At 41.2% G+C, this 25,061-nt stretch overlaps 1 protein-coding gene across 1 annotated transcript in view; it reads right to left on the bottom strand.

The window, feature by feature from the left end:
• Window positions 1-25,061, bottom strand: part of DNAAF8 (dynein axonemal assembly factor 8) — an 81,933-nt gene that overhangs the window by 41,572 nt on the left and 15,300 nt on the right. The window contains 4 exon segments of the mRNA XM_065732451.1: window positions 7,904-8,098; window positions 8,312-8,335; window positions 12,346-12,492; window positions 14,986-15,174. Coding sequence (XP_065588523.1) covers window positions 7,904-8,098; window positions 8,312-8,335; window positions 12,346-12,492; window positions 14,986-15,174 — 555 coding nt within the window.

The raw sequence follows: 25,061 nt of genomic DNA, 5'->3' as shown, positions 1-25,061 counted from the left end.
TCGCTTTCTTGTACCAGTATCACCAGCTACAATTAAATTACAACATGAGAACTAGAATTTGCAGCTGCTCCTTGAAAGGCTGAGCCTTCCTAGGGTCCTCCAGTGCCCACTAACATGAACAGGAGTTGCGTGTAAAAACCACTGCAGGATCAGGCTCGGCAGCTTGAGGCCTTGATTCCCTATGATCATGCTGGGCATCCAGCAGAAAAGAGTTTTGTAAAGCAAATGCTCTAATTAACAAACCAAACTGAAGGAGGACAGGGACAGAATTGCATTATCTTCTATATGACTGTAACCAAAACAGGACATTTCTCCTGTGCTCATGTGTGCACTAGTGGCACATACGTGTACGTCTCATCGTGTCATACACTCCTGAATAGGCAAAAGGCTCTGCATTTAGGTCACAGCATTAAAGAAATACGGCATTTCCCAACCTCAGCACCTTATTTTGTTTCTCATCCATTTTCTGGGCAGCCAAGCAAGCAACCTGTACAAGTGCAAATTTAAGGATGTTTAAGGATATGTCACTCATGAGAATTTGCTGTGACTGTAATGCCTCATAAGCAAGGCCATAGGCCAGGAAGGAGTGCAGCTTCTGAAAGACAAGTTAGTCAAGTTCTGGTTTGGGAAAACGTGATGTTCATAGCTATGCTTCTTGAGGCATTCCAAAAATACAGATGCATTTATGCAGAGCTAACACTGGGCACAATTCATCCCAATACTGAGAAAAATGTCCCTTTTGAGGCATCAGGCTTGGGAGGTGCAAGTCAGAAAATGGGAACTATTCTAAATCTCTGATTTGATTTTCAACAGCCACAGAGCTGTCTCCTTCTCATGTAGTTTTGCTCACATGCTGCAAAACCTTTAAAAAATATCTATTTCAACATAGTCTCACCAAGACAATGAACAGAAAATGGATAACTTCATGAAGCAGTGTCCATTCTGGAGGATGAGGCACTTACAAAGCTGTTTACTTATGTAATCAATCAAGAGGGCTTGGGGTGTTTTTTTTTGTTTTTTTTTGCACTGCTTGGCAAAAAAATAAAATAAAAAAAGAGCACTTTGAATCATCCTACAAGTGCTTAAAAACAAACAGGAAGTGAAATTAATTTGGAAAATATTAAAATCCCTCTGACATCTGACTTTCTGCTTCAACAGACCTTGGAGTTTCCTCCTTGCTCTATTCACTGTGCTTCATAAGATATTTGCCTAGAAGTAGAACCAGGGGTTTCATTTTTCACCTGTTTTAGTCAGCACAACTATATGAGTGTTTTGACATCTCTCAATGAATTGTCCATTTCATCCTGAAAGCATTGTCCATCAGCCTTGTTATATTACACCTGGCCACTGTGGAAAATACCAGAGGAAAACCACTGGTTTAAGGGATGATCCTCTCTCACTCCAATTCTTGATGCCATCTCCTGCATGCAATGCTGGCATTGTGCAGTCACCAGAGAGGAATGAAACAAGCCTTTCAAAACACATATGTAGCAAGACTCCAGTCGTCACTTATTCAAGTTGTTCCTCGAGCATGCCTTAAGTCTATAAACTTACAAGAAAAAAGGGATATAAAAAGAAGGGATAAAGGTGGTCAAATCAACTCCAGCCAGTGTTTCCATGGAAATCTTCATTTAAATCATCTAGAGAGGACACAAGCAGAGAACCTCAAGGTAAAGCTGACCTTTAAAAAGTTTCACAGTGCAAGCTGTGGATCAGCTGTGATGCAAGGCATGCATGCTGCTGAATGGCTGGCCTCCCACCCCATCAGAGCAGGGACATGGCCACACCTATTAGGGAATCAAACCCAGAGGAAATTGTTTCTATGATCTGTCAGATTCTGTTTTCTAGCAGCCAACTTGAATGAGATTTCACAAAGCAGCAGAAAATGAAGCTTGAAAAGCCTTAGATCTCCCAGAAAATCCTTTTTTTTCTCCCCCACGGGTAGGAAAATATGCATAGACGACTGTGATATGTCAGCCCCTGTTTTGTCTAGTCTCCCCAAAACGTGAAAGCAGAGGATAATTCCTGAGATCACCTTCCCATGCAATGCATAGGAAGAAAACAGCCTTCCCATGCATTTAGCAGAGAATTGCATTGAGTCAGTTCTTATAGTATTGAGATGAGCCCTGTTTGATGCATAACGCACAAGTGATCCTCCCCAGGTAGCTGAATGACCCTACTCTTTCTGAAATAATTTTGGTGATTTTGACATTTAGCTCTAAGCTACTTTCATTTTTGGTGCTACTCTCAACGTTTCACAAAGAGACAAAGCAGGCAGGAGAACCACACCAGTTTCACCTCAGAGCTGGTTCATCGCTCTTATGCCTTCAAGAATATCACAGGAGCTGTAAAGCTTCCATGCACACACAGCAGTTCAGGAAGTCTCCCCTAGTCTAGCTGATATATCATCTGAATGCTGGCCTGTCTCTTGGTGGGGAGGAGAATCCCTCCCCATGCGCTCTGCAGAATGATAAACAGGCAGTCCAGCTTCAGTACTTGCCAGAAATGCCTCTTCTGTAAGACTCTGCAAAACAATTCAAATAATAACAGCACAGGCATTATACCAGGAAGAAAAGGTATCCTATACACAGTCAGTAAAAGCTACAGGAGCCCCCACACTTTGACTTAGGTTTTGACATGCTTCAAAGCCCCAAATCACTTAACCATCACCACTTCCAGAACCACCTCCAAATGTAATAGACATGGATTCTTACAGCACTGATACCCTCTCCATACCTATTGCTGCTATCTGAAAGAGCAGGAATAGAAGGGCACGTCCACAACTTCCCCAACTTCCCCTTTGTGGGTGTTCTTTTTTTTTTGTCAAAAATTATATGTGTTGGGGGGGAAAAGGGACAAATTCTGATTTCTCCCAGCTTAAAACAGTACGAAAATATCAATTTGCATCACAGCTAGGACTGAACACACATTGTTTTTCAAAGGACATTAAAAAGAAACCCAGAGCCACTGCTTTCTTTCAGACAGCATTAACAAGATGAAGCCAGACAGTTACAGGAAGGAAATTCACAGCAAAACACTGAACAGAAACAAGAATAAGTCAGAGAAGACTGGAGCTGTGTGTAGCAGAAGCATGAATCTTTAACTGTCATACAGAAGTATGACCAAATCCAATCTCTCTTCTTGCTTACAGTGTATTCTGTTCTCATTTCTGAGAACAAAGATATAGCTTTTGCTGTCTGATGATCTAAGAGAGTCTTTCAAGTTGCAATGAGCTTTCTAGACTGCTTCCCAGCCACAGCAGGAAAACAGGATCTGTAGGAAGTATTTATGTACAACACCAGCTCATCTCCTTGCACACAAAGTGCTTTCCAATATGAAGACTCGCTCAGTCACCCTCACTGAGGCAGCACCTAAATCCCTCTCTGAACATCACTGCATCCTCTGCTACCTCTAAATTCAGACTGTGAATCCTCTACGTATATAACTTCTCCCTTTCAGCTCCACTGACCGCAGCAGCAGTGGAATCACCAGTCTCATTCTAGCAAAGGTCTCAACTCTAACAAACAGGCAAGGCTTGCATCTGATGTGACACTAAATCATACTGCATTATCCTCAAACTGTCTCCTCTCTCCACTGTCTTGAATCCAAATGCATCAGTGCAGTATTCCTTGTAGAACCCAGATTAACAGAAAGTTTGTTTTCTTCACACCTTTCCTTCCCCACTCTGCATGCTCACTTCAGATTGCTACAGATCCAGTACAGGAAGCAGGCAAGCACAGTAGGAAGATGGCAGGCAGCAGAAAGGCTGAGGGAGAGGGCTAATTAAGGAGTTTGTCATTGAAAACATGTGGTCCTGGTGACTGTGTTTCAGACAGCGTGAAGATACGTTTCACTTCCTCTTGCCTCCCTTTTGAATAAACAAAGATGTCTTAAACACAGAAAAGGATAAGAGTCATTTCCACCTGTTCAGTCCATCACAGACAGTACTAATGGCTAAGCTCATTAGTGTGATGGTTCTTCTAAGCTGCTGTCTTCTGCAGTAAATGGTAACGGCCACAATTTAAACATGAGCTTCCAATTTTTGGGAAAAGTGAATAACTATAATGGTTTATTCTTCCCCAAGCTATGTCTTCTACTCTGTGTCAACTCAGACATCACTATAGCCCTTTCTCCATCCAAAAGGTGAAGGCTTTCTAATTACAAATACCAATGACAAACTAACAGCTCAGCTAGCGCCAGGATGTCAACTTCCCCACTTCTGCCTCAAGATGCCTCTGAGATACAGCCATGTAGCTTGAGATTCAATTACATAAAATGCATATAGACGAGGCCCCAGGATGTCTCACCCACAGGTGACTCATCTCCACATGGACTCATCAGCCAAATGACGTACGAGATGTACGTAAGTGCTCACACCAAAGTTATTGACATGCCTTTATCAGGCTGCACAACAGATTCAGGTCCAAATGAGACAACCAAGGTTTGGAAAACAAAGATGAGCAGGTCTGTTTTACCACTTCAACCTGGAGGAACCATAGGTTTCGGGGCCAACATGAGAGATTCTGCAAGTCTCAACACCCCATTGGTTCTCTGATTTGGGCAAGCAGATGTGGAGGTCTGTTCTGGGTCCTTTACCTCCCTCATGCACATGAGCAGTACTCTAATGCTCTGTTCAACAGCTCAGCTATCAAGTCCTTGAAGCTTTGGCAACAGGTTCAGCAACCATGATGCTCAGCAGTGAAATAGTGCCACAGAACTCAAACCATACAACTCAGGTCTTCTTCATAAAATACAGAATAACAGCTAATTTCCTACAGGATGCATTGGATGGAAAGGAGCAGAAGGAAATGTGATAGGTGAAAGTAATCCTTCCCATCTTTTTTTCCCTCCAGCTTCTCCTCTAGAAGGTTCTGGTCCCATTGGAAAGGTTTAGTTTGGAAAGAGCTTCCTCATTTCTAGGAGAAAGTGAAAAACCCAGAAAGTTTCTGTGCATGACCTGGCTTACTCTGCCAAAACATCTTCGTTTGTCAGATTGTTTTCCACTCTTGCTCTGAATGTTGCACAGGCATTGTTTCCGCTGCATCTCCTGGGAGATATGCTACTGTCTCTGAAGTTTCACATCAAGCAGCTTTCCTCTTTCCATGCAATTCAGAGAGCTGGAGCATCCCAGGCAAGGATTTCACTTAAGTGCCTGAATTAGAAGGGTTACCCTGTGCATGCTGTCATCACCAATGGATCTGGAATACCATTTTGAGTTACCCTTCACTCTGTCTTCAAAGTCTAACATACCCACATCCACACAGTAACAAGTGATGAATCTGTGCCCACTTTTCCATAGCATGAAACAGTGATTTCTAATCTCATCAGCAACATTCTTGTGCTACATGGCTATTTCAGTCTTGTGTGGACTGATATGTGGAGCTCCTCTGGTAACACACAGGTGCCACCACATTGCTAGAAGGAAAATCCCATAAGTCTGCATCTGTGTTACAGGAATACCATAAGAAAGAGCTGCTGTACATTTGTCAAGCCCTCTTCCACACCTCAAACTCCCTGTTAATTTAGTCTCTGCCGCATAAGGATTTTTGCAGCATCAAGTTACAGTACCAAGGCAAATTTGGTTCCCTGGATCCAGTTCAGGAATTCTCATCTGTACTTAGCCAAAACTGCATAAATTAATAATAAAGCTTTGCTTCAGTGAAAAGCAAAGAAGGAACTTTATGTAGACCTGCCTTTAACTGGCACCATTAACTTCTTGAAAAGAAGACAAAAACCTTGTGACCAAAGTCAGGAGGGAAATTAACTGAAGAACAAGCACATAGGAAACGAATTCCCAGGAAGTACAACAAAAGCATCAATCTAGAGCTTAGATAGCTATGTACACACACACATATACATACATATATATAAATATATATACACACACAGTGCTAGGGTGAGTTAGGGCTGCACCCTATTGGCAAAAGCCCCAAGGTCCAGAACACTGTAGGGTACAACAGAATCCAGGACACCATATTGAAACAAACAGAAGAGGCACACGAGCACCAGTGCTGGCTATGCATTTCACGTGTCCCCAAGGTTTAGTTTTGCATTCTGAGGCTTAACCAGAAAGAAGTATTTCTATGTCAAAGTGACAGTTTTCTTTTTGCTGACAAGAAATGTCAAAGTTAATGACTTCTATGGGAATTATGTCATTCCTAACATGGGGTTTTAATGCTCTGTGAGCATACTGTTCACATCTAAAGTGTGTGACACAGGTTGAGAGGCTGTATGTATTGTATTAATAAGAAAGCCTCAAAGAAAGATTGCTTTTTTTTTCTTGCTATCTATTCAGGGTTCAGAACAGACTGAAGAAAAACAATGGAACAATTACACGGAATTACAATTACTACATCAATTGCTTGTAAAGCCACACAGAGTTAGTACACAAGCAGACAGCAGTTCTAACTGATGTCCTCTCACCTCCTTTCCCTACCCATTTGTTTCTTCCACTCATCAGGACTTGTGCCTCAGATTAAGCAATCCAGGCACTCACTGCTTGCTTTTTCAGCACCAAGTACTGAGTACTCAGATCAATTCAGGTTCATACACACCACCCCAGAATAAATAACTATAATCACAGGCCTCAAACAAAGTCTTCATATCGAAGTTAAAAATATGACACTGAGTTTTCAGTACAGAACTCACACTGGTCGTATCCTAATGATGCTGGGGAACATTCTCAGTTGGTAATGCTTTGTAAAGCTTCAGGGCAGACATCAGGGTTAGCTGCTGCCTGCTGAGAACCTGGCTCACTGTGCCTTGCTCAGAGAAGGCAGCCTTTCTATTTAACTGCAAGTCATCTATTAAAGAGCCGTGATACACAGTGGTCACAGTGTAACACGGGCCTGGAAACCTGGGAGGCACAGAGCATTTGAGCCTCAAAAGAGAATGTGGCCTTTAAATTGATTTCCACTTTTCAATGGCATCAAGGCAAAGATCCACCTCCAGAAAGTGCCAGCTATCTTGCTGTTCAACTTCTAATGATTTATAATTCCCCTAATAGGGGATTTGCATAAAAGCCCAGTTTTAAATGATGCTTTACAAGTATACTGCAGATTTATCTCCTACAAGTACGTCAGCTTGTTTTATTGCTCTTGCCTGTACTTGAAAGCTACAGTGACTGCAAATGAACACTATTAAGCCTCCTTTTCCTTCACAGAAGTGGGATAAACCTTTAGGCAAATTGCTAAGTGCACTGCTAAGCTCCTAAGCTTTTATAGTATTGATTCTCACATTGTAATAGCCATCTCTACCAGGTTTGGGGATTACTAGAAAGTTCTCATGCTACATTCATTGTGAACGAGAATTGCATCTCCTGGTGTTTTTTTCTTGATTTAGGGACACTAGGAAAAAACATATGAACGACTCAAGACTGATGACATACTGGGAAAGTAGAACATTCCTTCAAAAGGTGTAGAAATCAGGTAGCATTCAGGGATTCTTTGAAAACCTAGTACAGATATCTGAGCAATGTAGGATAGGTTGCTAAGTGCTTATAGCCCTAATAGCAATGGTTGATACCTAACGAGGGATAAGCTCCCTCAATAAGCCCAAAGTACATGAATTCCTTGAATGTTTCACTCCTTTGAATACCTGTTATGGAGCACTTGCTAAGCTGACAGAAGTGAAAAAGGTAATTGTTCTACTTCTGAATAGCAGGAGGTGAACATTATTCCAGACTTTTCTAGGCAAGCAATTTTAAACATTCGATCTTAGTGCTATCTCCCTGTAATCTCATACACATCAGTGGAAAGTCAACACTGCTTATAAGCATTTATTTTCAAAGAAAGTTTAAATCCTCAGCTAGACCAAAGAAAAGTACCTGTAACACAGGAGGATAACTTCTACTTAACATAGCAAGGAAAAAAAAAAATCAGGTCTAAAGATTTGCATGCAGTACCTGAGGATCAGGATTAACAGTAGCAATGTAACTGAGCAGGACAGAGGGAATTTCAGGAAGAAGTGGATACAGGTGGCTTTGGAAGAAACTGCACAGTTCTGCTCTCCACCAGATAACATCTGGAAGCCATGTACAGGATAGAAATTCAGAAGTCTTCTGGTAAAAAATGGATGCCCCTTGGAGATCTCCTCTAGTCTGCAAAGAATCAACAATTAAAATGCATCAACGGCGGCAGCAGGAGCTTTCTGCTCTGTGCTGCACCATGCAACTGCAGCAGCTGCCTGCAACAATCCCAACCTCATGCATTTGCCATACAGCTGCACCTCTGTGTCTCCATATATAAAGCTTCATTTAACTCTCAGACTCTCAAGCCTTATAAAGCTTGAGATATATAAAGCTTCATTTAACTCTCAAACTCTCAAGCCTCTCAACCTGCACCCCTACACCTGGAGCTTCTAAACTTGGCCCCTTGCCCACAGAAAATGCACTCCTCCCACAGTTCAGTTGCCAACCTATTAAATCTCCACTTCCAGGTCCAAAGGCAGAACTGAAGGTCCTGAGAGTGCCTGGGTTCCTGACAAAGGTGACAGAGCTTGAGAGCAGGTGCTGTTCACAACAGCCAGTCATGCCTGCATGGAAAGGCTCTCCCCACGAGCTGGGGACATGCTTCCATATGGACTTGCCTCAAAGACACCTCTGGTGAAGGGGACAGGATGATTAGCAGCACTGCCCTTCCATCAGAGTCCTTGGTACACTCTGACTGCTCAGATATAAAACTTCATCACAGATGATGATGGGAAAGTGAAAGTGATCTCCAGTTGGTAGCAAGACACCAGTACAAAATAGCAGGCTCGTGACATCTGTCCACCCACAAATATTATTCTGAATCACTTTATATACCATATTGAAGAGGGAGAAAAATGTCATCAGCAGGACTATAAAGCAGTAAAACACAACAAAACATCAATTTGCAAAGGGTTTCATAAGGTCAAAAATGAAAATATGCATTAATTTCAGGATTTTTAAAGATTGATATTAACGTTAATATTGATACATTAATATTTGAAAACTGCACAGCTTTATTAAATTTTTCCCCATCATTTAACCTCCTCTCTATGCCCTTTGTTCTTGCAAGTTGGTTTTTAATTAGACCAAAATTTGTGACCTCTGAGTCCCAATCAGAAATGAACAGAATCAGCAATTATGCAAAGCACCACCCCTACCTCATCTACACTGCAGCAACTAGAAATGAGAGCTCAAGCAAGTAAAGGTCTGCAAAACAGCCCTAAAATTCAGTGATGGAGATAATGAACATTCCTGAACCACCACAGAATCATCAAGTGATCAAAGCTAGCAGAGAAGCTGTGTGTGGTGCTAGTGTGCCTAACCAGGAATGCTGAGTAGATCCTTCGAAAGCATTCTCTGTACAAATTAATTCCCATCACACATCCTCGTAAACACAACTTTGATGTGCATGCAGAAATTACAAGAGGAGGGTGTACAAGCATTTGTTCTAACAACTCAAGAAACAAAAACCACGCAGGGATATTCAAATCTGCCTCATTTTCATCAGTTTGGAAGGAAGACTGAAATAGAAACAAGCAAAACAAACAACGCCCAGAATGACATATGCTGAATAAAACCTTGCAGAAACCTTTGATATAGGAACAGATGCCATTGTAATTGAATAAGCCAAAAGCTGACCTGCTAAAGACAACTTTTTCTCTGAGAAACCATTAGTAAATTCATAATGGTATGAAAAATGCACTCAGGATGTTCAATCGCACCGGGCTTAGGCATTATCAGTGAGGGAAGCTGCAGAAAATGAAACCTCACTCTCTCAGTATAAACACATCCTCAGGCTCATAGACTAGCAATGCAACATCTGCTGTAAAAAAACATTCATATTACATCCTGAAGAAAGTCTATGGACAATTGTCATTTTACTATCATTGAGATACAGATACACGAAGACACTTCTTCCCAAACATCAAGTGGGGAAATGTCTGCATCTAACATATTGTTTAGTCTGGAAACGTCCATCTTCAGCACTGAAAGTGGACTCTGCATGTTAGGAGCATTAGAATAACAATTTGTCATAATGCTGTTAGTTAAAATTGATACTACTTGATGTGTCTTCCTACATAATCTAAGGTATGTGACTACAACTTCCCTGCATTCTTTTAGTCAGTAGATGTATCAAGAATGCTTGGTAACAGCTATTTTCCCTGTCTATTCATATTTCAAAGGTAAGCTCAGTAACCAGTTCTTACTGTGCCCATAGGAAACAACTACAACAAGAACCAGTAAGTGTCACAACAGAAGAATTTTGTTAGCCAACACAACCATTAAAATATTCTATATTTGCTCTACAGCACAAAGGTGAAGACCTGAGGATGGAAAGAAAGTAAAGTAAATGTTTTTCTCCAACAATAGCTCACGGGGAGACAGAACGAGTTGCTGTTGTTTCCCGTTTGCCTCTGCTGAGGCTGACATTTCTGAAAGACTTTTGTTGTTCCTATCAACTTAAATCTCTGTAAGGGGAATGAGCAGCAGCTTTACAAATGCCTCAAGAAAGCAAAACTGACAAAAGCCATTGTTATCACAATGACATCCAGTAGAGCTTCTAATGAGAGAAAACCCTCAGTTACACATAGCCCTGCTTTGAGCAGCACTATCTGAATGCATGACATGCTCACCCCCCTCCATACCAGCTGAACTCAACAGCACTGTTCGTGACTGTAAACAGGGCAGTAAAATAGCATTTACAATTTACATGTGAACTGAAAATACCACATGGCTGATTCTGCCAAACAGTGATGTAACCCTTCCCAGGTCCAACCAAAGCTTCAGAGCAACCTGAGCTTGCAGCTTCAAAAGTTCATTCCATTTCTTGACACTGGATACACACTTTGAGCAATACCCAGTGCTCAACAGTTCTGATGCTTGGTCAACTCCCCATCTGAAATCAAAGAGCAACAGGGCAAATGGACAGAGGGCAGGTCAGCCTCTGTTCCTCTATTTTCTTTGTTTCACAGAGTACTTTCTGAATTCAGTCACCTTACACAGCAATCAACATCAAGCCCTTGTCCAGTCTAGCAGGGTGCTTTCTCTCATTAGCTCTACAGATTTGCCAACAGATGCCTGAACATTAACAGAAAAGCTGCTGATTGTTTTGGGGTTGACTTTTCAGAAGTATTTTAATCATGGCATTTCTTGCCAGCATCAATCATTTACTTGTGTGAGCACTGGAGCCACAGCTATCATAGTCCAGGCTTTATGATACATGATAGGGAAATTCAATCTTTACTGCTCAGAGGCAGAAATTTGCAAGCAAAGAACACTTGCTGCAACTGAGCAAGGGAAGCTTAAGTGTGTTTTGAAAACATGTTTACACCTCTTCTTTCATTTAAGCTTTATATGATAGTAGGAACAGAAGATCCAGCACCAGTTTGCCAGAGCTGCAAGGGTTGCTTTGAGTGAGCTGGGAGATACCTGCATGCCCAACAAAGCACATGGCAGCATCTCAGCTAAGTTCATTCAGTAACAGGAATATTACTCATGCAAGTGACTTGTGGAAGACCACAGGTATGCATGGATCACTGATCATCAAATATGTCTGGGATATCTTCCATCAATACAACATTGGTGTAGGTGTCTGCACCGTGCAGGATTAGCAATGCCACAGTAGGTCTCAGGGCAGTACCTAACTGGCAGCCTTCAAAGAAGAAAACAGTACAGCTGCATCAAGATGCTCTGAGTACCAATCTATTTCAAATTAGCTCTGTTAAGAGGCAAACTCAACAAATTAGAGCCCAGAGTTGCTACTTCATAGCTCCCCTGTTTTCAGGGCACAAGTTCATATCATGCCTTATGTTACATTGTGCCACCTACATAAACTAGATTTTCAGCTTGTGTGCTAGACCTTTCAGCTTGGTGTTTTGCTGTGCAACACAGACACTATAGTCTGGCAAGACAGAAGGAACAGGATCTCAGGTCCTTTCTCTGGGCCCTGACTCCTGGGAGTCAAATAGAAAGATAGCATTCCCTCTCATATGTCACACTCTTGACGTGGTTAAAAAATAACAGTGCAAAACAATACATGTCAAAGACATGTCTCCCCTGGAACCAGGGGAATCTCTGCACCACGAGGTTACAGCCACTAATAACACATTAATAGTTAACAAGCAGCAGAAACAAAAGACTTTGCTATATAGAGCTGGTTCCTCATCGACACAAATCAACATAACTGAGGACCAGCTTGAGCTGGCAGTTAGCTGCAAGCAGTCCTTCAGTTCCCACAGCCTTCATTCTAATTTCAAGCAGCACTTTCACTTCTCTATCCTGGCTCACTGAGATTTGAGCTTAAATTGCCTGTTTCCTTGTGAAGAGTAGTGGTAACAACATATTCTATATGACTAGCACATGTAAATGCTGCTTACTTTAATCTTGATGCTGTCCTGGGCTGGATGTTCATCTGTTGGCATTAGACAAGTATATAAGGCCAATCCATCCTCCTGCCAGGTCTGCTGTAGCCCTATCACCTGAAATGGAGCTCTGGGTCCACCTTTCATTTTCACAGGAGGCACCTGTAAATCCATTTGAACAGAATTTCAGTTTTTCAGATGGCTGCATTTAGAGGCTACAGATAACCCCCTCATCTTGCTCTGTTGCTTTTGAGCAGAGCCATGTAATGTATAATAATCCAGGGAGCACTCTCACTTGATTAGTGGATTAGCTGAGGTTTTGCCAATAGAAAAAAAAATAATAAATTAAACAGGAATAACATGCAGGCTTTGATAAGTCATAGTATTTATTTTGTCAGTGCAGACTCCCATAACTAGCACACTAACTTCCACCAGTTCCACTAGGTTACTCCTTTCACATATCTCTTCCCCAGTGTAGTATGAACTGAGAACAGAGCTTCTGTCAGCACTGCCCATTCACGTCACAGTGGCACCGCGTGCTGCCTTTATTGACTGTAATGAGATAATACAATCTTAAGAGTACATCATTCTGAGGTACCAAAGGCTTTAGAATAAGCCTTCATCATTCATATTAGCGATTACTAAGAGTCAAAGCCCTGTCAGTCCCTATCCAGTGAATCTACATTGTAGTTAGACTTGATAAAATCCATCAAAAAGGGACTGTCTCACGTGTACTCTTTTGTGACAGGTATTCTATCTACCTATGTACGTATCCGCCTTGTTCTGGATCCAAAATGGACTGCTGCCAATCCCAAGATGGCATTTTAAACATACCAGTTTAGTGCCAGAGACAAGACTCCAGGAGGATAGATAACTCATTGGCTCCTAATGCTGCCCAAAGTAGAGTAGAACACATGAGAAACCTCACTACTGAGTTGAAAAGATGAATGGGATAACCTAGGGGGGCATCATAGTGCTACAAAGCATCCCAAAACCTGGGTAGTAGGGCAGAGTGCAAAGAGCCACGTGAACATCATACATAAGCAATCAAAGGAGCCTAGCAAGAGAAGCAGCCATGTGAGACAAAGATCCCTCATCCAGATCATGTACCAGATGAAGTTTGCATTACAAGACTACAATTCTTTACCAGGGTTCTGGTGAATACAGAAAGCACTTCAGCCATGTCATGGTTTATCCCATCACCACAATCTCTAGATGAATTAACAGCTCTGCTATTCACCGCATACTTAAAACAAAGCTATTTACAGTGAGATAAATGCATTTAAAATATGTTCTCAACACAGGGTGTGAATGCATCTCCAAATTGCTGCACAGGTCAGTGGTATCACTCATAACAGCATATGGTCTCTTTGAACACTGGTTTTGCATAGGAATTTCCATAGGCATTCTTCTACTGGGGAATGCCTATGTTAGGAAGGCTATATTTTTCCACTGTTGGAAATCAGCATGTTTTTAAGAAAAATCAATATGGTACTTGACTTACACATGCCAAGAAACCAGTGAGATAGTGAGATTACACTTGTGCAGATGAGAACTGGGGCTAAACTGCTTCAATTTTTCTTTCTTTAAAAAAAAAAAAAAGCAGACTTTCCCAGCTGTTGAACAGCTGTTTGGGAACCTTCCGATATTCTACAACTCAGTTAAATCAATCTGTGGCTTTTACCCCAGCTTGTATGAGGCACAAAGTCCATCACAGCACTTGACCCTACAGTCCCAGCAGTGCAACACTGAGCCCCGGAGGCTGAGATACCCTTTCATGCTTGGAGAGAGCTGCTGCAATCCAGAGCTCAGGATTTTTATGTGGGAGTAAAGGGAAGAACACACACGCTTGAGCTGATCATGAGTTAACTATTTTCTGAATGGAAGAGACAGACTCCAGGGCTGTTCAAGTGGCAATTTTCATTAGTATTGAACTAACATCACAAAATATTAGCAAAGTTTTAATGGAAGCGTGAACATCATTAACAACTAATAGTATTTAAGTGGAATATAAGTGACTTAAAAGCCTCGTGCACACTGTCCGCTCAGGATATCTTGAGTGCATGAATTAATGTGCCATAGTATTTAACCAGGACAAAGAACAAGGCCAATGGCCAAGGTGGGGAAAGGAAAATGGTTTTTCGTTCTCCTTAGAAAAAAAAGAGAAACAACAGAATAGTGGGAGAAGTGAGGAAAAGGGTGTTTCTTTGGAAGGGAAAAAGGTGTGATCCAAAGGACAATTAAAATGAAATAGACCATCACTTATTTATAGCTCCCTTGACTTTCAGAAAGGATCTGATCTTAATTGGAAGTGGTGAGAAAAGCAAAAGGACAGAGATGACAGTTATGATGAGGAAAATGCTCTGCTTTCAGTGGTCACTTCCCATTATTTTGGAGTTTGGCTCACGGCTTTTTTATGTATAAACTATTTCTTTTTATTTCTACTTTCTGCATCATGTGCTTTGTAAAATATTTAAATGATCCAGCAGGACTTTGGTTTACTTATTTTAAGACAAGTTGGGACAATTTCCCCTTTGCTTAGCTGTTTTGCAGCTGTTGGAAAAAGGTAATCACAAGAATCTATTCACTGGAGGGAAAAGCACATCCTTAATTATGCAGGAGCTTCCTTTGTGCACTGTCACTGCATGTACTCACCAGAGATAGAAGCCATGTCACAAGGGCATGGTAGATGCCAGCTGCTCTCAGCACAAAGCTAGGCACCTGCCCACTGCACTCATCTGTAGGTACCCGGCCACAGCTTGACAGCCAAACTGTCATCAGCAGTACTTCATCTCTCACACTGTCCAGTCCAGGCAATGCATCAACTGACAAATAAGAGGCTTCCTGTTAAAAAAATAGGAAAACGAATATAATTTGAATTACTGGAACTGTATTCATTAACACAAATGAATTGTACTCATTGCCATCATGGAAGGAGCAATTACTATCTCACGAGTGCTTATCAGAAGGGAAGCAGAAGCCATAGGAGGTGGTCCATTATATCAGGGACACCTTCTGGAACACCCCAGATTTTCATGGGGAGCTGTTACCTGGGTCTTCATTTACTCTAATACTGTTTAATACTGTTTGATCAAATTTATTTTGCATTCTGTAGGATTCAGTATTAATTTTTTTAATTGGTGAAACACCTTCAAAGAAAACATGACATAAGTGCCAAAATTTTCATTGTTTTCTGCTTCATCTAAGATGCCTCATTCACAGATGTAACGTTTAGCTGAATTCATTTCTTTTCTCTACTTTAGTATTGATATTTGGTTATTTAGGATGCAAATCCCTCTCCTTTGAGTCCTATTCTTTAACAAATATCCCCAAGCTAGAGTTGTGAGATTACAGATCATGGGATCTCCATTGTTCTACCAAAGATACAGTAGCTGCTGCTGTGATTGTTAGCTGGTTTGCTATTCCTATCTCTATTCTGCTGCCTGACATTCCTTCTGTAAATTAGGTAGTGAGTCTCAAAATCAGAAATAATTTCCAGTACACATAAGAGCATTGCTCTTCAGCAGTTATGATCCTTAAATAAGGACACTGAAGGCTACCCAAGGCACACTAAGAGCACACATTCTACGGGTATGGGCAGGGATTCATTCACAAAGAGCTGGAGCTATTTATAGTGTAACTGTTTCCTAGCCACTTGTCACAGCATCAGATGAAGGCTATGCTCCCCACTGCAGGGTCAGCAAAGTGCAGCATGATCACGTTACCCATGCACGTCAGTACAGTCAGCCAGACTAAACTGCTAATTGAGGTGAGCAAAACTAACCTGAAAGGACCTATACCACAGAATGAGACCAGCAAGCACTTTCTTTCAAGAGCTGAACTCTGGGGAGCACAGCAAGAGCACAGCGAGAGCAGAAGGGTGCTGAAGAACAGCTGGGCAGCTGCATTCTCAGATGCTCCAAGAAGTCTTTAATGAGGATGCTTTAATGAGGATGCCTGCCCACGCCCTTACACTGAATTAACCTTAATTTGAGTTACCTGAATTCACTTTGGGAGCAAAACAATCTGAATCCAATTAAAGCCACTTGAATTCTGAATTAGAATATTCACAAGCAGACCTACTGCGCTGCCCAGCTATTTTGCTGCTAAGGCATCTGCTGCAGACTAAGTATTGCCTAAAAGCACCAAATGAAAACTGCAATTAGTACTAAAGAAAAAATAGTCATGCAAATCTTCTGATGCTGCATCACTAATGCAGTCCTGGGGAGCTAAGAGGGCTTTGGAAACACCATCACAATTCCCCAAGGAAAAGGCCTAAAAATGAAAGTTTGAGACTTCCAGGCAAGTATGGCTTTCTTCTGCAGCCCACGTTGGAGAAATGATGTTTCCTTCCTCTCAACAAACACGTTGGGAGCACCTTAAGTGATGGGCAGCAACTCCAGAGCTGAAGATTAAACCTGTATCTACTGACACTTAAGCAGCGATTTCAAACTATTCCAGATTTGTTTGGCCCATGAGCACAGGACTCAGTTTCCTGACCAAAATCAGCTAAGAATTGTAGTTCCCTGCTTATTAAGGTTCCTCCTGAGAGGAAGTGAGGTTATGAATGCTGCTCCTTTCCCTTCCCTTCCTCTGTCAGCCTCCTTATTCCAGCAAGGACTGAGGCATAAGTTAATTAACTGCAGAAATATTAAAACCAGTGAACAAAAAACTGAAAAGGAGCTCATTCTACCTAACTGTGGGCAAGAATTGCTGAAGTCAGTGACAATAACTGCTTTCTTAGTATGCCTTCCCTCAGCAATGGCCAATTTACCCTAGCCTAGCTATGAAGAGAGTCCAATTTCTCTACACATTACACTAGCTTTTGTGACAGTATTAAATTGCAAAAAGACAAAAATGACTCAAATCCTGTGCTATTTTTGGCTGTTCTGGCTAGAACTGTGCTGTCAATCCACATGCAGGCTTGCAGCTGATCGTAATCAAGTACAAGCAATTATCATGGAGTAAATAAGACAAAACCTCCTATTCCCAAAGTGCTTACTATTTTATTTTCACAATTACAGTTCACAGCATCGCAGCTTACAACTCTTCAGCTTGATTTTCCAAACGCCCCTTCACACTCAGTTCTGGCCATCCTCCTGTGCCTTTACTATGAGAACAGTTCAAGAAGCAGCAGCAGCCTCACTATGCAGCCAAAGAACAACACTTTCTGTAGCTTTATATAAAATTTAAATAATATTTCCCCCAAAAAAGAAATCGAAAAGAAGCGTGAAATAAGCTGCAAGACACCTTGGGGATATCCATGTCCTCCAGCCTGCAGCTATAGTAGCTAAGTTGCTCACAAAGAGGCACAGCCCCAAAATAAACTATATCATTTAAAAAAAACCCTCAAAACATATAACATGAAGGGATCTGCACAGACAATCATCTAAGAAGTGCTACTCTTTACTTCTTTTATTTTTTTAATTGGAGCTGTTCATAATCACAGCAAGCTGAAGCCTAGTAGAGGCAAGTTTGTCAGCCAAGATTAATGTCATCTTGTTTCTAATAAAACAGCTCTAATTGGTTAAATGATGCTTTTGTTGATGGGTTTTGAAAAGACCAGTTGGCATTGCTTTCTCTATGCCTGCATACAGAATTGGACAAACAGCTCTGTTGCCCTAAAAGTGAGAAACATTATAAAAGCTGTTAGAGGACAGAATGACAGAGGGCCAGCTCAGGCTTCACTGCTGGTTTCCAGCTAGGCACAGAGCTGAGAGCAACCACAAGCTGTTGCCACCCAGCTGCTGCTGAAAGCCATGCTACAGCACACAGCTGGAAAATTCACTTCTTTAATATCACAGAGATCTAAGAAAGCAACCAGTATTTCTCATTAGAACCAGCTCACCCACTCTGAGGGTTACCTGCCAGCAGATAGGTAGGTCAAGGAGAAGCCAACTTATACAGATTCAGTTTTGCTTTTGGAGCTCAAGAAAACATCAGCACTTCCTTTCTAGCACCTTTTCCAGTACAAACTAAACTGATGGTAACACTGAAGGAAGAGATCACATTCAAAAGGTACTCCCTATTATGCTGAGAAGACCCTACAGCAGCAAGAACTAAAAGCACTGACTGCACATAAAATTGATTAAGTTATACTTATGAAGTCTACTCCTTCCTCACTGGAGGAGGTGAATAAGGGGGAAGGGGAGGAATAGGAAGAATCTTGCTCTCGTTGGCTGGAGGCTTAATCAAAATAATTGTTTTCAGCCACGTCTAAATTTATCCCTCTATGTCATCCGCACCCTAGCTTGGATCACAGATTTCAGAGGCAATCCCTGATGAATGGCAAATTACTGACTGCAGAAATATTCTGCCAAAGCGTACATCTGCTGTGCATTCGTAAATGTGAACTGATTTCTAGGTACTTTAGCAGCTCCAGCTAATTTCACTAATGAAAATTCTGTGCTCTTATGCTGAAATTGCTCTAGCATTGCATGTTCATGCTTTGCAGTGGGCAGAGCTCACAATACAAAACACAAGCATGCTGATTATGTGGTTATCCACCTATTATCCATAGAGCTCATGTAGGACAGTAGGTAGTTAGAATGCACTTAACACTTCTGCACCTCTCCCTAAACTAAAGCAGATAACATTTTCACAGCACCTAAAAAAACAACTTGCATTCAATGAAGGCATATTGGAAATATAATGAGTTTGTTCATTTTCATTCTTTGGGGAAGGAAAAATGATGACAATGCCATCTGTTACATTATCTGAAATTCCACATTAGGTTGTGGAATAAACTCTGAAACCATTCAAAGAACTGCTTTATCACTGCAAAGTGGAAGCAATGGATAAGAATGAGGAAAGTATCTGCATTTCCTGTATGCAACTGGCAGAACATACTGTAATTATGAAGGCAATATTTAATAACAAAAAAAAGAGAGTAAGACTGATGGTTAATGGTCTGAATGGTCTTTCTGTTAATGCAATTCTGCACTAGATTCACTCTTTATAGCATGAATGGCTTCTGAATACCAAACACGCTGAGGTTACAGACCTGAACTGAGCTTCAGATTGCCAAAATGGGGAGATATGGTTATCCAAAGTGGATAACTCACCAGAGTAAGATTGTAGGGATTCAAAGAGTGGAGCAGCAGAAGCATGATTTGCTGTGATCTCTGTAGATCTCCAGATAGGGGATTACATAGCATGTGAGGTTAAGTTTAAAAATAAATAAATAATGAAGAATATTTCTTTGCTGAAAACTATCTCCCTGTTTTGGACAGGAAATCTTAATCTTGGTCTTAAAGAACACAATCTTCTGATTTGGAAGGAACCACTGATCCATTTCTGGCATTGTAGAAGGGCTAACATCAGCCATTGCTTCTGCTGAAGCATGAAGAGGGCAAGCATCAGAGAGAAACATCAGCAGAAATTACTGCATACAGGAGCATAGTCTAGATGTGACATTAAGCTCTGCTTGGCACAAGAAACAAGGACAGCAGAATTCACTTTGCACACTATTTCATGCTGCAGCATTGTCAACCCTAAGCACAATCTAAAGTGGCATCATATCCACCACAGCTCCGGCAGACAGCTAATGATAGGTAGGGTCAGCTATATTCCTGGCTAAAAACACATCAGTGTTCTAACAACAACCTCTTCCAATCCTATCCATATTATTCTATTCTTAATTCCCTATAAGGAAATTCTTATCTACTTCACTAGAATCAATAGCTCATCTGTGATAGCAGAGGAGGTATAAACATTCTAGCATGAGAGTTAAGGATTTGGCCTAAAGAATATGTTAGCAAAGAGTGTCATCATGAGCATGAAGGTGTGGTCATTCAGTATCACAGGCAGGAAAGGATTTCTGGGACAAAATTCATTATACATGTGTTCTGCTATCAAGACAAGCCTACAGCATTGAGCATTTGCTCCCAAATAAGAAGAATCTTTTACTTTAGACTATGCTCTCTGTCCTAACCTGCTCACTTCTGGCTGTGCTGCCAGTACCACTGATGTGAGTACGCAGCACTACCCTTGTCACGCTGCCTCTCTCGTATATGCCAGAGTGACTTACTGCGATTTCCTGCTCGGTCCTGGATCTGGACCATTATTGCTATCAGTCTTACACAACCAGCTAACACTCCTTCCTGGACAACACATTTCTAGTTAGTGTGAGAACACCTATCAGTCAGCAGTGACAGGGAAAGCACAGAGCAACTATGATTTCCTTGATAGAATTGCTCCTTGAAATAATTAGAACATTCTATGTGCTAATGAGTATTTAACACCAGCCAGAAGCAAGTGTCAATTACCAGCCTAGTTTTCAGATGACTGAAGACAATTCCAGAATAATTCTAATGTTCAGGAGAACACCAAACATTTGTGTGGTTATGAGACATGGCACCTTTTCCATGTTTGGTGTTTACATTATAGTAACCCTCAGAGATTCAGAACTTCGCTGTGCCCGTGGTGTTCTAGCCATGTGGAACAAAAAGCTCCTCCTCTAAGTCTCTGTTCCTGGTTAACAAACAGCAGCTGAAATAAACAAAAAGTTAAATCACAGACATCAGGTGAGGGCAGGACTGGGAATTAGGAACTTGTGCCTTACTCCTGGCTCTGGGGTGGATTACTTCTCCATGAAACTACAAAGTGAGTGACACATTTCCATATCTGAATTGCTCTCTAGCTACATTAATTATCAATAGCCTGTAACACACTTGGAAAAGGAACGGTGTAATATTATCAAGAAACTTTCAAAACTCATCTCTGTTCCTTCCTCCTTTGTTCTTCAGCTGATTTCCAGCTGCCTCACAAAGAAAATGTGTGCTCATTTCCATACCTGCAGCAGGGAAGGAAATTGTACACTGTCACTTTGAAATACTGAACAGGGCATAGAGTGGCCCTCAGTCATCTGGAAGCTAGGTTGTTTGGCACATGCTCCTGGCTGGCTTTAAACACTGCTGGCAGGGCTCTGATACTTCAGGAGATTCACCATATACTTAACTGGGGTAAAGCCTTATTTTTTTCTATTTTTTTAATTTATATATCTCCATATACATTGCCCTGGTACACCATGGAAATCCCACAAGAAATAAAAAAAAAGAGGGGAGCTAACTATGCTTCCTCAAGTTCTTCTTCAGATCCCACAGTCATAGACCTGGTCAACACGTCAGCTTCCAGTTTAGAGTGTGTCATACAGACCTGCAATCTTGCATTCAGCCACAAAACACCATATATGTGCAATTGTTCACACCTGTTAATTCTCCAGGTCAGTAAACATGGTTTACCCATGATTTTGAGAACTAAGTGCATACAACCTCTACTGAATCTTGTAGGAACTCCAGTTCTTTGCACATGACGGGGCAGAGCTTTAGGTTTTGAACTAAAAATAACTACAGAATTCTCCCACTTGGTAATTTCAGATAAAGCCTTGAATTCCTTTCAACAGCCCTGCCACTAAGAATAATGTTTCTGTAATTATTTCTGTAATAACATGTTTACAAGCCACGACTGAGCTTATCCCTCCATGTAGGGACATTGTCCAATCCAAATGGTAACACTGAGCAAGAATGCATGAGAAAAAACTTGGAATCCAGTTTAAACCACAAGACCTATTTAACAGTAGTGTTACAGCCATATCAGCTATGCCTGTACAGCCACTTAAAGAAGCAGAGGGCTGGATTCAGCCCCCATTCACTTACAGAAATTATCACAGACCACAGCTGTGAGATTAGATCAGGAGTTCTGAGCTCCAGGAAAGACATTCATGGAAGAGATGTGACTTGCACTTGTTCATATGCCTTGTGACCTTATGGTAGCTATCCCTCCTGCCAAAGGACAAGACTTTAAAGACAGACAGTACAGAAATGTCTTTCTCCTCCTGCCCACTTCTTAATGAAAACTAAAAAAAAAAAAAAGCTATTAGACCACGGACATTTTATTTTATTGCCTTCCCTTCAAGTTTAACCTAAAGCATGTGAATAGAGGACTGTTTAGGACCTCTACTGGCAGCAGGTGCATGCATGTAATTCTGGAAACTTTTTACTTAGATTAACCTTTGCCTTAAGCAACAACAATGAATCTGTCAAGATCATCCATAAGTATATTCAGTAATAATCCTAAACTCATTTTAATCACCTCCAAGATGTGCCAGGGAATATAAAGGCCTAAATATTTCACATCTTCCTGCGGCCACTTCAAACTCCCAACAGAGAAACAGCACTAAAGAGTCTCTTCTTTGGAAAGACTTGACTACCCATTCATTCCATAACTGGAAAACACAATAGAAAAGGTGTAAGCTCCTACAAAACAAACAGGTTGGGTCTGTGCAGAAATTCAAATGGAAAGTGTGGCATTTTGGTGGTCCTGCTGTGTTCAGTACAGAAGGAGAGTTTCCTGGAGAGCCTAGATACAGCTGAGGCTCGAGAAACCTGCTGAAGCAGACAAGAGGTTCTTATAGCAGGATTAGTATATGCCATTTTTAACTGCTCTGGCTGTAGGCACAGAAATGGCGCCACAGGGATGTAAAGTTCCTCACTTGCCTTTATCTGTACACTAACAGTGCCAAAGCACACATTTCTATAACACCCATTACTCTGAGAAACCAAAGACCAAGCAAGCACACTGCTCATTTAAAGGAAGCTGTTCACAATAAAGGCTTTTAAGGCCAGAACTCTCTGCTTGATGCATCTGTGTCATTGTGGGCCACGGCAGAGGCAGTAGCAGCCTCAGCTCCTCTAGCTTGCAAACTAGAACCAAGGAGAGCATAAACCAGCTGAACTTAACCTTAGCAGAAAGCACCATGCCAGCAAATCCTCCCGTTTTCTTACTCTGGTAATATGTGGGAAGATGAAGAGGAGGCCAGAAATGCAGGCTCAGTGCCAGGTAACAGTCGCCTGTGCTAGAAAAACATTTTCTTGGGAACTTCCATGCAATTCCAAATCTTGTGTGATGGATTGGTGATACAAACAGGAATTTTGGCCTCCTGCTTCTGCAAGCTAAATTTAACTGCATCATCTCTAATTGCTTTATTTTTAAGCCTTTCTTGAGTTGAGACAGCAGGTTCATTAAGTAGAAAAGATTTTAATCTTGCTCCAGAAAGTCATTAAATATCTCACTGTGTGAAAAGGGAGGAATTCAGGGGCCATCTGCTGGCTGTTTGGCACATCACTGCTGGACACAACCCCAGAGTCAGACTAAGACTGAGAAGACAGTGAAGAACAAGCCAAATTCAGCTCCAATGCCAGAAAAAAAGATTCAGCTTAGGAAATCTTCTGCAATTTTTACAGTTGATTTTTCTAAAGCTGTAATAAAATAGAAAGGGCTAAATGTTCAGTTCAGTCACCCTCACACAGGCACAAGCATAGGGACTGCTTTAGTGCAAACAAAAATAACAACTGGTCACAAAGTGATTTAAAAATCACAAGATAAGGATTCCAGGAATACAGATATAGAAAAATCCAGTTACTGCATCAAGGTCATTGTGACCAAAAGACTTAAAATCTTAAGTCTAAGAATTTTACCTGATATCAGTGAGCTGAATCATACATATTAAAGACAAGAGCCCTGCTAATTTTGACAAAGGTCATAGAGTCAATGTTTTCAATTTAGAAAAGACAGTCCCTGCATAATGTATTTGTTAAGCTAGAATGATTGTCACATGCCTAAATAGTAAGCCAGCTGTAAGGCTAAGCTGCAATAAGATGATGATTATAGTAATATAATTACTAACACAAGGTTAGCCAAAGTGATTGTGTAGCCAAGAAAAATTAGATGTCTCAGTATGAGTCAATGCATTCATTTTCTAAATAGTTTGACTGTACAAGGTAGATAAAACAGTGTTTATAAGGTACTAGTAACAAGGTGGTTCCTAGTAGCTGTCATACTACATTATCTTGTTCTGCCATATCACTGTAAGGCAATAAAGGTAAACAGAGAATCAAACTATTGTAAAAACAGTCTTCTGTCCCATAATATAAGAATTTAAGAAAAACCGACTGACAGGTGCTGCATGTTTAACCAAATCTAAAGCTGGATGTAAAGCGTTAGGGCCACAAGAATCATCCTCTGCAGCAGTTCAGCTGCTGCATTCAGGGCTATTTCTGACACAACACAGCTGGATAACTCCAGATGCTGTTGCTGCAAAAAGTAATACTTGTGCGAAGCCTCTGCTGAGCCATTGTCTCTGCTTAAATGCAGCTCTAAAGCAAAGAGAGACTTCCTTGTCCTTGACCCAGCTACACTGCACGTACACCAGCACCTGACTGTGTATTTCACCTAACTGTGCACCTAACTCACTGATCTGGCTTTGTTGCCTTGCTCTTTGACTTTCCTCATCACAGCAGAGAACACAACTGGTACCCTCACAACTGAACCCGATCTGCTCTTTTTCTTTGGGCACTGTGGGACTATGCTCCTTTATAGTGAGGTCTCAACCCTGCCTGCCTTGCTGCTACCTTCAGCTCCTAGGGAGTTTTTCCTTACACAGAAACCTGCTTGTGCAGCTCCCTAACAATAAAAAGACAATTAATTCAGATTTGACCCAGCAAAAAAAATATTATTATTTGGATCCTACCTAACACCGATGTAACATAGAAAACAATATTAATACTAAACTACTCTGTCATAATAGACAAAAAACATTAAATGACAGGTCAAATCTATTGTAATACCTTAATGCAATGGAAAGCACAGTAATAATAGTGGGGTAACAAAGTCCCAGGCTACAGCAAATGAGGATAAGCCCAAACACAGCAGCCATGCATACAGAAGCAAAA

The sequence above is a fragment of the Cyrtonyx montezumae genome, unplaced genomic scaffold (genome assembly GCF_038088225.1).
Source record: "Cyrtonyx montezumae isolate F1298 unplaced genomic scaffold, pur_monq_1.0 scaffold_16, whole genome shotgun sequence".
NCBI classification, from domain to species: Eukaryota; Metazoa; Chordata; class Aves; order Galliformes; family Odontophoridae; genus Cyrtonyx; species Cyrtonyx montezumae.
The sequence above is the reverse complement of the archived record's forward strand: the minus strand, read 5'-3'. Positions and strand labels throughout refer to the sequence as shown.